The 17,355-nt window shown below is 41.2% G+C and overlaps 1 protein-coding gene across 1 annotated transcript in view; it reads left to right on the top strand.

Moving 5' to 3' along the window:
* Positions 1-17,355, top strand: part of GUCY2F (guanylate cyclase 2F, retinal) — a 139,463-nt gene that overhangs the window by 56,079 nt on the left and 66,029 nt on the right. The window contains exons 7-8 of the mRNA XM_017349714.3: positions 6,823-6,954; positions 16,323-16,412. Coding sequence (XP_017205203.2) covers positions 6,823-6,954; positions 16,323-16,412 — 222 coding nt within the window. The remainder of the gene's footprint in view (positions 1-6,822; positions 6,955-16,322; positions 16,413-17,355) is intronic.

Genomic DNA, 17,355 nt, shown 5'->3' on the forward strand with positions numbered 1-17,355 from the left:
TCATTTTAGGGGCTCTATTATTTCTCACAGATCAGAGAGAACATATGATGTTTTTTCCTTTGGTACTGGCTTATTTCAATAAGTATGGTGTATTCCAGATTCATCTATTTTGTTGCAAATGATTGATTTCATTTCTTTTTACCATTGTGTAGTATTCCATACTATACATATTACATATCCCTTAATTTCTTTATCCAGTTCGGTTGATGGGCATTTAGGTTGATTCCTTGTCTTAGCTATTGTGAATTGAGCTGCAATAAACATGGGGTTACAGATACATTTTGTTTACTGATTTCATTTTCCTTGAGTAATTTCCCAGGAGTGGGATGGCTGGGTCATATGGTAGGTCTATATTCAGATTTTTGAGGTATCTCCATACTGTCTTCCATAGTGGCCTTATCAATTTACATTCCCACAACCAGTGGATTAGGGTACCTTGTTCCCCATACCCTCACCAGCATCTTTTGTTTTTTGATTTCTGTATGAAAGCCATTCTAACTGGGGTGAGGTGAAACCTCATTGTGGTTTTGATTTGCATTTCCTTGACAGCTAGGATCCTCAACATTTTTTCATGTATCTGTTTGCCTTTTTAATTTCCTCTTGAAAAATGTCTGTTTAAGTCTTTGGCCATCTCTTAACTGGGTTGTTTGTTTTGTTTTTATGGAGTTTCTTGATCTATTTGTAGGTTCTGGTTATTAGTCATTTATCAGTTGCATAGTTTGCAAATAATGTCTCCCATTCTGTTGGTTGCCTCTTCACTCTCCTGACTGTTTCTTTTGCCGTACAGAAACTTCTTAGTTTGAAGTAATCCTATTTGTTAATTTTGGCTTTGACAACCTGTTCCTGTGGGGTCTTTTCCAAGAACTCTTTATTACTGATTCAATTTCTATCTTGGTTATGGGTCTGTTTAGGTTTTCTATGCCCTCATGCTTCAATTTAGTTAGGTTATATGTGTCCAGGAATCTATCCACTTCTTCTTCTAGTTTTCCTAGTTTGTTGGCATACAGCTCTTTGTAGTAATTTCTGATGATTCTTTTTATTTCTGTGGTGTACGTTGTTACATTCCATTTTTCATCTCTCTTTTTTTTGACAGGCAGAGTTAGACAGTGAGAGAGAGAGAGACAGAGAGAAAGGTCTTCTTTTTCTGTTGGTTCACCCCCCAAATGGCTGCTACAGCTGGCATGCTGCATTGATCCAAAGCCAAGAGCCAGGTGCTTCCTCCTGGTCTCCCATGCGGGTGCAGGGCCCAAGCACTTGGGCCATCCTCCACTGCACTCCCGGGCCACAACAGAGAGCTGTACTGGAAGAGGACCAACCAGGACAGAATCTGGTGCCCCAACCGGGACTAGAACCTGGGGTGCTGGTGCCACAGGCAGAGGATCAGCCAAGTGAGCCGCGGTGCCGGCCTCCATTTTTCATCTCTAATTTTATTGATTTGGGTCTCTTCTCTCCTTTTTTTTTTTTTGGTTAGTTGGGCCAGTGGTGTGTCAATTTTATGTATTGTTTCAAAAAACAGCTCTTTGTTTTGCTGATGTTTTGTATTTTTTGAATTCATTTTGTTTATTTCTTCTCTAATTTTAATTATTTCTTTTCTCCTACTAGTTTTGGGTTTGGTTTGCAGATGTTCTTCTAGATACTTGAGATACATTGATAGCTCATTTATTTGGTGCCTTTCCAATTTCTTGATGTAGGCACCTATTGCTAAAGGCTTTCCTCTAACACTGCTTTTGCTGTATTCATAAGTATTTCTTTAAAGATTTATTTTATGTATTTGAAAGACAGATTTACAGAGAGAGGTAAAGACAGAGAGAGAGGTCTTCCATCTGCTGGTTCACTCCCCAAATGGCTGCAATGGCCGGATCTGCACCAATCTGAAGACAGGAGCCAGGAGCTTCAGATGGGTCTCCCACACGAGTGTAGGGGCCCAAGGACTTGGGCCATCTTCTCCTGCTTTACCAGGCCATAACAGGGAGCTGGATCAGAAGAGGAGCAGTCGGGACTAGAATTGGTGTCCATAGTGGGTGATGGTGCCTCAGGCCGGGACTTTAACCCACTGTGCCACAGCGTCGGCCCCTCATAAGTTTTGATATATTGTGTTGTCACCTTCATTTGTTTCCAGAAATTTTTTTGATTTCTCTTTTGATTTCTTCTATGGCCCGCTATTAATTCAGGATCATGCAGGCAGCAAATAGATGGGTTTTGTTTTTAAATCCATTCAGCCATTCTGTGTCTTTTAACTGGAGAGTTGACCATTTAAATTCAAGTCTACTGTTGATAAGTAATGACTTTCCCCTGCCATTTTTCCAAAAATATTCCTATTTTTACTTTGAGTTTCCTTTGAACTTTTACTGAGAGATTTTCTTCCTTTACCTTCTTTCATAGTGATGACCATGTTTCTGTGTTTCTGTGTGCAACATATCCTTAAGCATCTTTTGTAGGGCTGGATGAGTAGTGACAAATTCTTTCAATTTCTGTTTGTTATGGAAGATCTTTATTTCACCTTCATTCATAAATGAGAATTTTACAGGGCATAATATTCTAGATTGGCAGTTTTTTTCTCTTAATACTTGGATTATATCTCACCATTCTCTCCTAGCCTGTAGGGTTTCTGATGAGAAGTCTGCTGTGAGTCTAATTGGAGATTCTTTGAAAGTAATATGGCATTTCTCTCATGCATATTTTAGAATCTTCTCTTTATGTTTTACTGTGGTGAGTTTGATTACAATGTGTTGTGGCAAAGAACTTTTCTGGTCATTTCTATTAGGAGTTCTATGTGCTTCCTCTACTTGGATGTCCCTTTCTTTCTCCAAATTAGGGAAGTTTTCTGTTGTTATTTCATTAAAAAGGCCATCTAATCCTTTCTCTCTTTCCATGCCTTCAGGAACTCCTACAACCCATATGTTGGTTTGTTTTATAGTATCCTGTAGATTCCTAACATTGTTTTTTAGATTTCTAATTTCCTCTTGTTGTCTTTGGTTTCACTGTATAATTTCCTTTGCTTTGTCTTCTATGTCTGATATTCTTTCTTCTGTTTCACCTATTCTGATGTTAAAGCTATCCACTGCATTTTTATTTGTTCTATTGAATTCTTCATTTCATTTTGGCAAACAAAAAAGCTGTCTGCACCTTAACGTTTATTGCAGCTCAATTCACAATAGCTATGACCTGGAACCAACCCAAATGCCCATCAACAGTAGACTGGATAAAGAAATTATGGGACATGTACTCTATAGAATACTATACAGCAGTCAAAAACAATGAAATCCGGTCATTTGCAACAAAATGGAGGAATCTGGAAAACTTTATGCTGAGTGAATTAAGCCAGTCCCAAAGGGACAAAATATCATATGTTCTCCTGATCAGCGACAACTAACTGAGCACCAAAGGGGAAACCTGTTGAAGTGAAATGGACACTATGAGAAACAGTGACTTCATCAGCCCTTGTCCTGACTGTTGATGTACAATTTAATACTTTATCCCTTTTAGTATTTTTTTTTGTTCTAGTACTATTGGTTGAACTCTGTAATTAACACACAATTATTCTTAGGTGTTTAAATTTATCTGAAAAGTGATCCCTGTTAAATATAAGAGTGAGAATAAGAGAGGGAGGAGATGTACAGTTTGGGACATGCTCAATCGGACTTGCCCCAAATGGTAGAGTTAGAAACGTGCCAGGGGATTCCAATACAATCCCATCAAGGCGGCATGTATCAATGCCATCTCACTAGTCCAAGTGATCAGTTTCAGTTCACAATTGATCACACTGATAGGTCTAAGAACAAAAGGGATCACCTAAACAAGACTAGTGTCTGCTAATACTAAATGATAGAATAAAAAAGGGAGAGAACGATCCAACATGGGAAGCAGGATACGCAGCAGACTCATAGAATGGCAGGTCCCAAACAGCACTCTGGCCTCAGAATCAGCCCTTAAGGCATTTGGATCTGGCTGAAGAGCCCATGAGAGTATCTTAGGCATGGAAAGCCAAGACACTCTGGAAAAAAAAAAGAACTAAATGAAAGATCTCTGTGAGTGACATCCCAGTGGAAAGAACGGGGGCATCAAAGGAGGTACTTTTACTCTGAAGAGAGGAGAGAACTTCCACTTTGGCTATGACCCTGTCTGAATAAAATCGAAGTCAGCGAACTCAAAAGGCTTCCATAGCTTTGGCAACTCATGACTAGAGCCTAGGGAGATTACTGACGCCATACACAAGAGTGTCAAATTGTTAAGTCAACAACAGGAGTCACTGTGTACTTACTCCTCATGTGGGATCTGTCCTTAGTGTGTTGTCCAATGTGAAGTAATGCTATAACTAGTACTGAAACAGTATTTTACACTTTGTGTTTCTGTGTGGGTGCAAACTGATGAAATCTTTACTTAATCTATACTAAATTGATCTTCTGTATATAAAGAGAATTGAAAATGAATCTTGATGTGAATGGAAGGAGAGAGGGAGCGAGAGATGGGAGGGGTGTGAGTGGGAGGGAAGTTATGGGGGGGAAAGCCATTGTAATCCATAAACTGTACTTTGAAAATTTATATTTACTAAACAAAAGTTAAAAAAAAATAAGAAAAAAAGATCTCGATTTCATGGGAGAAATTTTCTTTCATGTCCTGTATGGATTTCAGTAGTTTATGCATTTGCTTCTGATTAATTTTATGTAATTTTATGATCAATTTTTTCAATTCCATTTCTTGTATTTTTTCCATTTCATCATCTTCGCAATTTAGTATTGAAGTATTGTGTTCTTTTGGGGGAATCATGTTGTCTTCCTTATTCTTGTTTCTTGAATTGGTGTATTTGTTGTTCAGCATTTGTGGAGATCCTCGTTGGTTTCTTATTTTTTTCTTTTCTTTTTCTTTTTTTGTTGTGTCGGCTTTTATCTTTGTACTATGACTTTTAGATAAGTGGAATGTCTGGTTTCAGTGAATATCTAGATGCTTGTAGTGGATGTGGTCAGGGAGCTCTCTTCAGCTCTTCAGCGTTAAGGGCATGCCCAGATTTGGTGTAGCAAATCTTCTTTCTCCTTTTTTTTTTTTTTTAATCAGGAGAGGTTTATTCTCAGCTGAGTTCCTCTCCTCAATGGAGACTATTGTCTGAGTGCTAGCCACAGTGAATATTATATTCACCTGCTCTGTCCCAAGGACCACACAAAGGATCTGTGCAGTCCTCAGTGTAAGCTCAGATTCCCCTGCAATGTCTCTTACCAGGTAACCAGGGAGCCCTAAGCATGTGGAGTCTCCCACTGTGACTGCCCAAAGTCTCAGCCACACCATGAGTTCTCCTACACACCCTCAGTTTTTTTTCACAGTCTGGATACAGAAGCCTCACAAAGTCACAAGATCCTAACCCCCTGTTAGTTCTTCCCACCAGAGTCAGGAGTCTTCACTCGGCTGGTTGCTGGACACAGACATGAGCTGGTGCAGCTGTTACATATGTCAAAAATGGCTCCCCCTCTATTGGCTTGTTACAGGATTCCATTGTCAAGTGATCAGGGAGAGAGAAATGTGTCCATCTTGTCCTTTTTTTCTCCTCTAATTTGGTAGGTACACTATTCCCCATGGGGCTCCAATCTGGGTTCCCTCTAGACTCTTTCCTGCAGCTTTTTTTTTTTTGTCAGTGGCTTGGGCTGCTGAGGTCTGGTGTTACCTCAGTTTCCAGTGCTGGTGCCTAGTTTCTCAGCTGTTGGAGTCCCAAGCTGTGGGTGTCCACACCCTCCATGTAGGTTCACTTTGTCCCTCTTATTTCAATAGAGTTTCCTCTATCGTTTTCTTTCTAACTCTTCCCTGAGACTACACTCTCTCCACTTTTTAAAAAAAGTTTAAAAGTTTTAAAAAAAAGTTTAAAAACTATCTTCTCCTGGGCTAGAGCAGTAAGTGCCCTCTCTACTCCACCATCTTGGAACCACCTTTTGGGATACGTCCTCATTTAATTTTTTAAAATGATTTACTTATTTTATTTAAAAGGCACAGTGACAGAGAAAGAATGAGAGACAAAGAGAAAGTGATACCTTCCCATCTTCTGTTTTACTCCTCAAATGCTTATAACAGCCAGGGCTAGGCCAGGCTGAAGCCAGGAGCCAGGCACTCCATCCAGGTCTCCCATGTGGGTGGAAGGAACCCAGGTACTCGGGCACCATTTGCTGCCTCCCAGATCCATTAGCAGGAAGCTGGGTCAGAAATGTGGATATCCCAAGCAGTGTGTCAACCTGTTCTGCAACAATACTCACCCTCTACCATTGATCTTATTTGCACAGAGAAGGATGCCACTCAGAGTGATATAACAAAAAGAGCCAGTTCTGAGAATCAGGAGCGTGGGCTTCCGTCCTAGTTCTGCTATTGATTTTTTTTTAAAAAAGTTAGATTTTTATGGACAATGCTTCTTGTAACAAAGGAATTGACTAACTGAATGAAACCGATTGGGAAACTGATTTCACCCATTTTTTATCTCAGTTTCTTATCTATAAAATGAAGGTTCCAAATTAAATTATGACTGTGACATTGTTTTTTGCCCCTCTCATATGTATGGTTCTAGTCCTTGTTAGGAGATAGAAGCACCTGCAAACCTTTCCCTTTTTTGGGTCATAAATGGAGGTAAAATGAAGCACTAACCTTGGAATGAAAAAAAGAGTCATAAAATATAGAGAAAATTAGTCAGTGTCCTATTTTACAGAGATCAACTTGTATTGTTACTGTCTTAGCCATGAAAAGAGAAAAAACAAGAAGAGATGTTAGTACAGTATCTGTACCACAGCTCAATGTTCTGTCCTAAATGATGAGCATTTTGTTCACAGCCTTTCATTCTTAATTCTATTACAGAGAGGAAGTCGTGCCAGTGTCAGCTTCCAGTTCATCTCAGAGGTTCAAAGCGGGCGGTCTCCAAGGCTCTCCTTTTCTTCGGGGAGCCTAACTCCAGCTACCTATGAAAACTCCAACATAGCGATATATGAGGTAGGCCATCCAACAGCTATCAAATCTTCTGCCTTATTGGGTTTAAAATGGGGCAGTGACTTAGGAAACAGTCTCTGGACAGAATCTTAAGAATTTTGGCAAATGTTTTCAAAGTTTTGTCTGCGTTCACTTGTGGATTTGTTATGTTCATATTTCTTTTTCAAAACACTTTACTTCAAAATAGTTTTAAATGCATGAAACAAAATTTGAGAGATATTAATACAAAGAGTTCCCATATACCCCTCACCTGACAATGACTTTCCTTAGCAAGTAATCTTTTTCCTTCATTGATCTTTCAACTGCATGCACTTTCTATGCATGTAGGGAAAAGCCTTTGAGACCCAAACTCTTAAATAAGTCACTCATTCTAGAAGATACACACATGTGCGCATGTGTGCACACACACACGCACACACAAGGGTACTTTAAAAAGTTCATGGAAAACGGAATTAAAAAGTTTACTTTTGTGCAAAATATTTTGAAATATATGTACAATTTTTTCAGAATATGCATTTTCCATGATTTTTTTTTGACAGACAGAGTGGACAGTGAGAGAGAGAGAGAGAGACAGAGAGAAAGGTCTTCCTTTGCTGTTGGTTCACCCTCCAATGCCCGCTGCGGCCGGCGCACCGCGCTGATCCGAAGCCAGGAGCCAGGTGCTTTTCCTGGTCTCCCATGGGGTGCAGGGCCCAAGCACTTGGGCCATCCTCCACTGCACTCCCTGGCCACAGCAGAGAGCTGGACTGGAAGAGGGGCAACCGGGACAGAATCTGGCACCCCGACCGGGACTAGAACCCAGTGTGCCAGAGCCGCAAAGCAGAGGATTAGCCTATTGAGCCACGGCGCTGGCATTTTCCATGAATTTTAAGACCCTATTTATGTGTGTGTATGTTTGTGTATGTGTGTGTGTGTATTCCCAGAACCCTGAGTCATCTGTTTGTGATGAAGTTTCTGGATGTATATTAGTGTAGGTAAGGTTTGGGTTGCCCCTTCTTTTAGAATTCTACTCATTTTTGCTCATTTGTTATCCTCTGGTGTTATCAAAACTTTAAAAATTATTCATTTGTTTATTTGCATTTGACTACAATGTTTCTTGGAGTACCAGGTTACTTTCTGCTATGTAAAGTAGAAATCCTTTTGATTTCACTCAAGTTTCTGTCTTTAAAGCTATAAGAAGCCACCCTCTGTTCCTTGTTTATGAATTGGCAACCAGAGCACTTTTCATAAGCTGGAGAGATGAACTGTTGCTTCTCAGCAGGAATGAGTTTAGCAAGGGGGGGAAAGGGTAACTATCTTGGCTTTCTGTCTTTTCTAAGTGAGGCCTCCCCACTGTGGTTTCCTTGTTTTGTTTGACGATACTCCCAAGAGCAGCAAACATTCTCAACTTCAACAGTAACTACAAAGAAAGTCCCAAATGGGACAGAATGTGTTTTTCGATTCTCAGCCACATTGAATTTTCCAAGTAAATGCTATCCTTCATTAGATAAATAATTGGCAGCGACCTTAGTATGGTTTGAAATGTGTCCCTGTCAGGGGCTTGAGTAGTCACTCAGGGGGTTAAGCCAAGACTGGAGGCACTGGAATCCCATATGGGCACTGGTTCGTGTCCAGGCTGCTCCACTTCCAGTCCAGCTCCCTGATACTGGCCTGGGAAAGGCAGTGGAAGATGGCCCAAGTGCTTGAGCCCTTGCCAATCATGTGAGAGAACCAGACGAAGCTCTTGGATCCTGGTTTCAGCCTAGCCCCGGCTATTGCAGCCATTTAGGGAATGAACCAGTGAATGGAAGATTCTCTCTCTCTCTCTTTCTCTCTCTCTCTCTCTCCTCTCTCTAACTGTGATTTTCAAGTAAATAAATAAATCTGGAGAAAAGAAAGGAATATTTCTCCTCCAAAATTCAGGTGTTGAGTCTTAATGGCCAATGTGATGATAGTAAGAGGTGGGGCCATAAGGGCCCACTTGAATGGGATTAATACCTTTATAAAAGAGGCTTCACACAGAGTTTGGCTAGCTTGCCCTTCTGCCTTATGAGGATGTAATATTCTGCCACCCCCCCCCCACACACACCGCCCTGGAGGAAGCAGCAACTAGATGCCATCTTGAAAGCAGAGAGCAGTCCTCAATAGACATTCAAACCTGCTGTGTTTTGGATGTCCTAGCTTCAAAACTGTGAGAAATTTATGTTCTTCATAAATTACCTGGTATCAGATATTCTGTTATAGCGACACAAATGAACTAAGACAGAAACTGGTACCAGAGAAGTAGGCCGTTGTTATAACAAATACCTAGAAATATAGAAGTAGCTTTGGAATTGAGTAATGGGTAGAGGCTGGAGCAGTTTTGAGGTAAATGCTCCAAAAAGCCTAGATTGCTGTGAATGGAACATTAGAGGCAACAGTGACGAGGGTTCAGGAGAGGAGAACTGTAGCGGCAGTCTGATTCTTCTTAGAGATTATTTAAAAGAACATGAACAGGGTGTTGGTAGAAATATGTACAGTAATGGCCATTCTGATGGGCTCTCAGATGGAAATGAGGAACAAGGGTCAGAAACTGGAGAAGAGGTTATGCTTATTATAAATTGACTAATAACTTGGTTGAGTTATGTCTATGTCCTAGGACTCTGTGGAAGATAAAACTTGAGAGCGATGAACTAGGATATTTAGTGGGAGAAATCTCTAAGCTGGAAAGCATGCAAGATGCTGCATGGCTTCTCTTAACTGCTTATGGTAAAATACAGGAAGAGGAAGGAGAATTAAAAATGGAATTTACGGGGCCGGCGCTGTGATGCAGTGGGTTAACGCCCTGGCCTGGAGCTCCGGCATCCCATACGGGCGCAGATTCTAGTCCCGGCTGCTCCTCTTCAGATCCACCTCTCTGCTATGGCCTGGGGTAACGGTATAAGATGGCCCAAGTCCTTGGGCCCCTGCACCCACGTGGGAGACCCGGAGGAGGCTCCTGGCTTCGGATCAGCACAGCTCCGGCCGTTGCGGCCATCTGGGGAGTGAACCAGAGGATTGAAGACAGCTCTCTCTGTCTCTACCTCTCTCTGTAACTCTCTTTCAAATAAATAAAATAATTCTTAAAAAAATAAAGATGGAATTTGCAAGCAAAAGGAAAGTAGAATGTGACAATCTGGAAAATTCTCAGACTGGCCATGTAAAGAATAAAAGTTTGTTTAAGAGAGGAAATCAAGGTGTGTCCCCAAAATGATACAGACGTTAGTATGGTTAAAAGAAAGTCAGATGTTATTCATCAAGACAGTGGGAGAATGACCTGAATGACATTGTGGAGATCTCTGAAGCTTCCATATCCATCTCAGGCCCAGAGTGCCAGGGCCTTGAGGGATGAATGGTTTCAAAAGACGGAACCAGGGTGCCTGTGGGACAACAGGGTTCTCTGCTCAGCTACATCAAGTCTCCACTGCTAACAACCCTGCACAACAAACCTCAGCCACTCCACCTGTGGGTTCATGTGGGCCCAAGTGTGGCTATAGCTACCACTCTTAAGGTACAAGCTATAAATCTTGATGGTGTCTCTGTGGTGCTAGCTTTGTGGGCTTGTAGAATGTAGGAGCTGGGGAGGCATGGCTACCTCCACTTAGATGTCAAAGAATGCCTCAGAGATGCTCAAGGCCCAGGCAGAGACTTGCAGCAGGAGTGGAATCACTGAGGAGTGTCCCCACTAGAGCAATGTGTGGTGAAAATGTGGGGTCGGTGCCTCTCCTAAGAATCTCCAGTAGGGCAGGGTTGCCCACACAATCTGAGACCAGTATACAGGGCCAGCCTATGGGAACTGCAGGCACTCAGTGCCTACTTAGAGAGATGCAGTATGGATTGCACCTAGAAAAGTCATGGAGGCAGGTTCCCCTTGGTCCTTGGAGGCCCAGCATACACCCAGTGTGTCCAAGAGGTGGAACACGGAGTTAGAGAAGAGTTTTCTTAGGGCTCAAGATTTAGTGCTGTTTGCCTTGTTGTGCTTTGAACTTATCTGGGGTCTGTCACACTTGTCTTGCCTGTTCTCTCTTTTTAATAGAAATATCTGTCATGTATCTGTTCCACCATTGCCTTTTGGAAGCATGTAGCTCGTTTGGTGCCACACATTCTCAACTTGAAAGTAAATTGCATCAGGATGAATTGTGCCTTGAATTTCACCCATGTTTGATTTAGATGAGACCCGGAACTGTAGATATCTGAATTGATGCTGGGATGAGTTAAGACTTTGGGGGGCTATTGGGGTGGAATTGATGTATTCTGCATGTAAGAAGAACATGAAGTTTGAGAGGGCCAGGAGTGGGATGCTATGTGTGGTGTGTCCCCTCCAAAATTCAAGTGTTGAGACTTAATAGCCAATGAGGTTACTGAGACAGGAAGGCTCCTTTCTCATGAATGAGATTAAGTCCTTTATTAAAAAGCCTTCACAGTGTTTGGTTAGCTTGCCATTCTGCCTTCTGCCATGTGAGGGTACAGTGATCCTCCTTTCTGGGAGATGCAGTAACAAGGCATCATCTTGAAAGTAGAGATCAGCTCAGAAAACTGTTTGATGATACCTTGACCTTGTACTTCCCAGTCTCCAGAACTGTGAGAAATAACTTTCTGATCTTTATAAATTGCCACGTCTCACAAATGGGTTAACATAGGTCTACAATACCAAGATTAACTTAGCATATGTTTTCTTAGTATTCCTGAGGGATTGGGTTACATTCATAGCAAGAACCTCTGGATTGTTCCTTGGAGTTAATTTGATCAAAAAAGAAATTTGCTTCAGCTGTAAACTTGAGATAGTGGAGAACTGGCAGCTCTGCTTCTCTTAAAGCACAGAGATAAGGGAATTAGATAGCTTTTGAACGTCAAATGGAATTAGCTGATGGCTTTACAAATAGATTGACACCTCTAATTTCCTGAAGCAAATTTCAGTTGCCTTGATTATTCATCTGTAAAATGAAGGGGCAAACTAAAGTCCAATACTAGTTGCTCACTAGAGTCTCCTTAGGAAACTTAAAAATACTTCTGCCCAGGCCCTGCTCCCAGCAATTCTGATTCAGTTGGTATTTAGTGTGGGTATTTTTTTAAGTTCCCTGATACTGTGCCACCAGGGTTGATAATTGCCCAACTCTGAGAATGCTAAGGCTTTCCTGGCTTAGATATGCTTCAATTTGCTGATTCTGTGCAAGAATTTATATGTTGCCTTGTGGTATGTTTTATTTGGTGGGGTTGCAAAGAATTCAAAATGGAAAGAAATAAACGTGTATGTAACTGGTCGTTAAGAATCTGTCAGATAGTTCCTGATTTTTGGAAGGAGGCTGAGATTTGAACTAGCTAGTTCTTAGAATGACTGTTGTACAGTCAGATCACAAGTGGGGACATTTTTTCTTTACAAAAGGAAGATGTTAGTGGGAATAATGTCCCATGGAGAGATCAACATTAGGGCGATGTGTGAAGTATGTGGAGGAAAACATCCAAAGCTAGAAAAATGCCTGGCTAGGACTAACGAGAACTTTGGAAGGGAGCATAAGTCAACTGAATTAATGGATCAAGCAAAGAAGTCTACCGTGGTTCCTGAAACAGTCCTCTACCAGGAGTCTTTTCAAGAAGACTCTTTATCTGAATTCTGTTTCAAATAACTCAGATTTTCCTAACAGTTGACATGAGAAGACTTGGAATTTCCAGAAAAGAGTACCTGGAGGAGCAGATACCTAACAGCAGAGGACAGGCTTGTTGAGGGCGTGTCACATCATCAGATGACACTGACACAAATTCACAATTTGATTGTATGCAGAGATGCATAATCTTCAAAAGTGCCCACGAAAGTGCTTCAAAAGTGCCCACGAAAACCAGTCTTCATTGCACAGATACCCTTTGAAATGGAAAACGAAAGGCAGGTGAGCTGACGACCTAGATGCAGTGGGAACATGTCATGATCTGCTATAAGAGCCATAGTCTAGGGGTGAGGAGTGAGTAACCATAAAACCCTCAGGGAGAATCCGGTCAACTATTTTCCCTCTCCATTTTCTGACTCTGACTCTTTGCTTCTCAGCCTCTCCCTGTGTCTTCCTTTGTCTCACCTTTCTTCCCTTCTCCCTTCCTCTTCCTTTCCTAGAGCCTTTTTCCTTGTCTTTCCACCTTCTGCATCCCTTATAGCTCTATCTTGACATGTCTTACCTCCAGCAAACATCTTTCTCTCAATGCACAATCATAGGTAATAAGAGCTGAAAAGGATCAAAGGAATCCTCTAGTAGTAAGTCCAATTATTATCAAAGAAGAGACTGAAGCTCAGGCTGAGTGAGTGGCTGTGCTAACGCCACTCTTGAGTTTGAAGCAGAGCCAAGTCTAAGACCTGGTTCTCTGGCCTCTTAACACACCTTGGCCTTAGTGTAAAACTGATGGACTTTAAATTACTTCAAAAAACTTGAATGAATAGAGTTTGATAAAGTTCAATATTTCTTGCTCTTAATTAAAAAATGAGTGATGAATGAAGTATTTTATCATTCCTTCTCTTAAAAGCAAAAACCAAAACAAATAGTGTATGTGTGGTAAAGATAAAACCTGCCTTCCCACCCTTTTCCTCATTATTCATGAAGCAGGGTGCACACAGACTCAATACAAATTTGCTTGAAGATTTTGTGAGAATTATTTGAATCTTAACACACACACAAATTCCCCAAATCAAATAAAGTCCAATGAGAGGAAAGAACAACAAAGTCGGAGATGGGAAGGTGTTGGTTCAGTTGTGGCACTGTTATTACTCTTCTGACCTTGAGAAAGTTACTAAATCTTTTCAGGCTTCTGTTTCTTTGTCAAAATAGGAAGATTTAACTAGTGGTACCTAAGATTCATTGCAGCCCTCAAATTTGGTGCTTTGGCAGGAAAAGGCTCTGTGTAGATACTTGTGGCAGTTAACGAGCAAGTCAGAAAGCTAACCTACGTTTTCAACGTGCCTAACTGCCGGAAGAAGGTATCAGGTGCTCACAGAAAGCTAGGGTCAGGGCTGCTCATACTGATGTTCAGTTGCTGCGTTGCATAGGAACAGCCTATCTAAGAGGTTCCTGTTCACATTGAATACATATGCTAACATATGAGACTGGTGCAAGAGTGAGAACAGAGATTCTAGCCTTCCTACCTAGTCCCGGAACAGAGTGAGGGGGACAGCCTTCTGACATTGAAGTCTATACCAGCACACTTGACTCTGCACATGCACAGCCACTGCGAAACCTGTGTGCCTGGACATGCACTCTCTTGACTATGCCCCTGAGTTCCCTGTGCTTGCTTCTCTCTCCTGCCTAATCTTCTTGGAGGCCCAATTCCAACCTTTCGGTCCCCTTCCTACAGCCTAACTACAATTGAGATGAAGAGCCTCAAGTGGCAGATAGAGCTTGCTGATGTGCCGAGTACCCCTTTGCTCCCCAGGATCTCAGGAATGTATGAGTAAATGACAGAATGTCTATAAGTTCATGCATATAGTTAGGGCTGCTGTCTTATGGCACAGGGCTGCCACCGGCTCTAAAATGATATACTCATGGCACTATTTTTTTTTAACTAATAGAAAATACCCTTTTTTCTAATTGGAAAAAAAAAAAAGGTGCCATGGCAGCCAGTAGTGACCATGAGTGAAGTAACATTGCTGCAAGGATGTTATGAAGGGTTTTTGATCTTTTGATTTACAAATATATTCCAGCCATCGACTGATTTTGTAAATTCCAAGTTAAAGTTTTATTCTTTTAATTTTGGGAGACTTAGTCTTTGATCTCTCTAAAGGGTGACGTTCTCTGAAGGATAAAACTTTAAGCTTGTGTCAGGTGCTCCTTACTTCAATGAATGAGTTTTAGATTGCTAGTCAATAGCAGATTTCAATGAGAAAGGCTTTATGAAAAGTAAATGGAGATGGTATGACTGAAAAGAGGACCACAGAGATGAGAAGACAAGGCTGGGGTGGCAGGCCACATGCTTTAGCTTCATCAGAATCACACGGCGGACATGTTAAAATAAAAATGGCAGGGTCCCACTCCCACAATTTCTGATTCCTTGTGTGTTAGTCAGGGCTTGAGAACTGGCATTTCTAACTGGTTCCCAAGTGATGCTTCTGCAGCTGGTCCAGGTCCACACTTTGAGAATTTCTGGGTCAACACTTTGACCATTTTACTGTAGGCAGGCGCTGATCCTAAACTACTGTTCTGAATTCTGTGGGCCCTGAGCCTAGTCAGTGCAGTTTGATTCAGATGCTAAGGTCTTTGAGAGCCATTGCCTAGTTAAGGGGCTTTGAGCTCCTTGGCTACAAGCTGCTAACACAAAGTGCAAGTAAGTAACTCAGATGCTTGCAGCTCCCATTAGCTTTTGCCTTGGGCAGGTCTCCAGATGCCGTGTCACAGCTGGATATACTCCTTAATAAGACAGTCCCTCTCTTTTTCTAGCAATTTGATTGCACAGAGCTCTCTGCTTTATTATCTCTATTTGAAAACAAGTTGGTGCAGCCTGAAATGGAATCTCCAGGCTATAGGTAATAGATGTGAAAGCACATTGAAGAATAGAGAGTGTTGTGCAAATGTAAGGCATTATTATTATTATGGAGTAAAAGGAATCTATGCTTGCATTGCTTTTTAAAAAATTTTGGGTTAGACAGAAACTAAATAGGGCTTGTTGACTGATGAATCCTTGAGGCTATGCATGAAGAAGAAAATTATCTATCAGGCACTGGTGTTGAAGTGAAGACAATAAAATAATTGTTGTTTTTGACTTGACAGTAGCCTTAAAACAGCAGTTGTTTTGTGTTTTAAAAAAGTCAGAAATTGGGTTTTGAAAGTCTCAGTTACTCATGTTACTATGGTAGTACATTTGTGCATCAAAAATCAAAAATTAATCTATATTTAAGCCAATCAGTTTATGATAGTACCCTCCCCCCCACACACACACACAATGGCTTACTTATCCCGTAAAAGAAAAATGGATGGAGGTAAAGGCAGGAAATGTTTGCTACACTACATCTCCCACCACAGATGCCTCAAGGCAGTGGGAATTGCTACCACCAACCATCACCATTAATCGCAGAGAACCCATCACTATATCACTTTGCTATGAATAAGTGAAATGACCTAGCACTTTTGCAGTTACTTAAAGGAGGCATTAGAGAGTGGCATCATTCCTTTTCTGGGCGTATGCATACCTGCAATTGTTTCCCTGTCTTGAATTAGTGAAATTTTTAACTTTAACTTCTCAGTATGACCTCATTGTAGTTCAGAAAATTGCATGTGAAGGATGGGAGATGAAGGAAAAGTGTGTATGGGCTGATGGTATAACAATAAACCCGTATGTGGAAGGGACATTGATGTAAAGCTGCTGGCAACTAAATTTCATCACTATTCTCTACCTTTTCTTTCTAGGGTGACTGGGTGTGGCTGAAAAAATTCCCTTCTGGAGATTTCGGAGATGTTAAGGCTATCAAATCAAGTGCAAGCGATGTGTTTGAAATGGTATGGAAAGTCCTCATTTATATACATTACCATTGAAATGGATCTTTCTCCAAAGTGACTAATATTAGTGACTAATATTGTTACTGGCATTGTCTAACTATTTAATTCAAAGGCAAAAGCATAGTCAAAGAGATACGAAAAAGACAAGTCGCAGCTCTATCACTAAAGAACTGCATTAACTTGGGCAAGTCAACTATACTTCCTGAGCCTTAGATTCCTTAATTGTAAAGAGAGTATAGTAATGTCTGGCCTCCTAGGTTGGAATGAGAATCAAAAGAGATAATACATGTAAAAGATCTTGCACATTTTCTGGCATGGGGCTTCTTTATAAAATGATAGCTCTGATTATTATCAAGTGAATACACCACAATCATTCACAATACCCATTTTTCAGACCTGGTGAAGGAACCCAATGATTTCTACTTGAAAAATGGTTGTTTCCTTAATTTCACAATTTATGCTCAAAGAGTCCTGAGATGGTTTTCTTACGGAAGCAGCCTGTAGATAAGGCAGGGATACTAATGATTTCTCATAACCCATTGAAAATCTTTGCTGCTCTTTGAACTTTGAGACTATAAAAGATTTGTGGATTCTGTATTTGGTTCTTTCAGGCCCTTGCTCTTTGTTAAAAATTTATTTACCTATTTGAAAAGCAGAGGTACAAAGAAAGAGAGGCAGAGACAGAGAGACATCTTGCATCCTCTGGTTCACTCTCCAAATGGTGGAAGCCAGGAGCCCCCTCCAGGTCTCCCATGGGTTGCAGGGACCCAAACACTTGGGCCATCCTCTGCTGCTTTCCCAGGCCATCAGCAGGAAGCAGAGTAGCCGGTCCTTAAATCAATGCCCACATGGGATGCCTGCTATGCTACACTGGTCCCTCTTTCAGGCTCTTGAGAGTGGGATTTAGAGGGTGATTATAACTTTCTCCCCATTAATGAATAAG

This window comes from Oryctolagus cuniculus, chromosome X (genome assembly GCF_964237555.1).
Source record: "Oryctolagus cuniculus chromosome X, mOryCun1.1, whole genome shotgun sequence".
NCBI lineage: Eukaryota > Metazoa > Chordata > Mammalia > Lagomorpha > Leporidae > Oryctolagus > Oryctolagus cuniculus.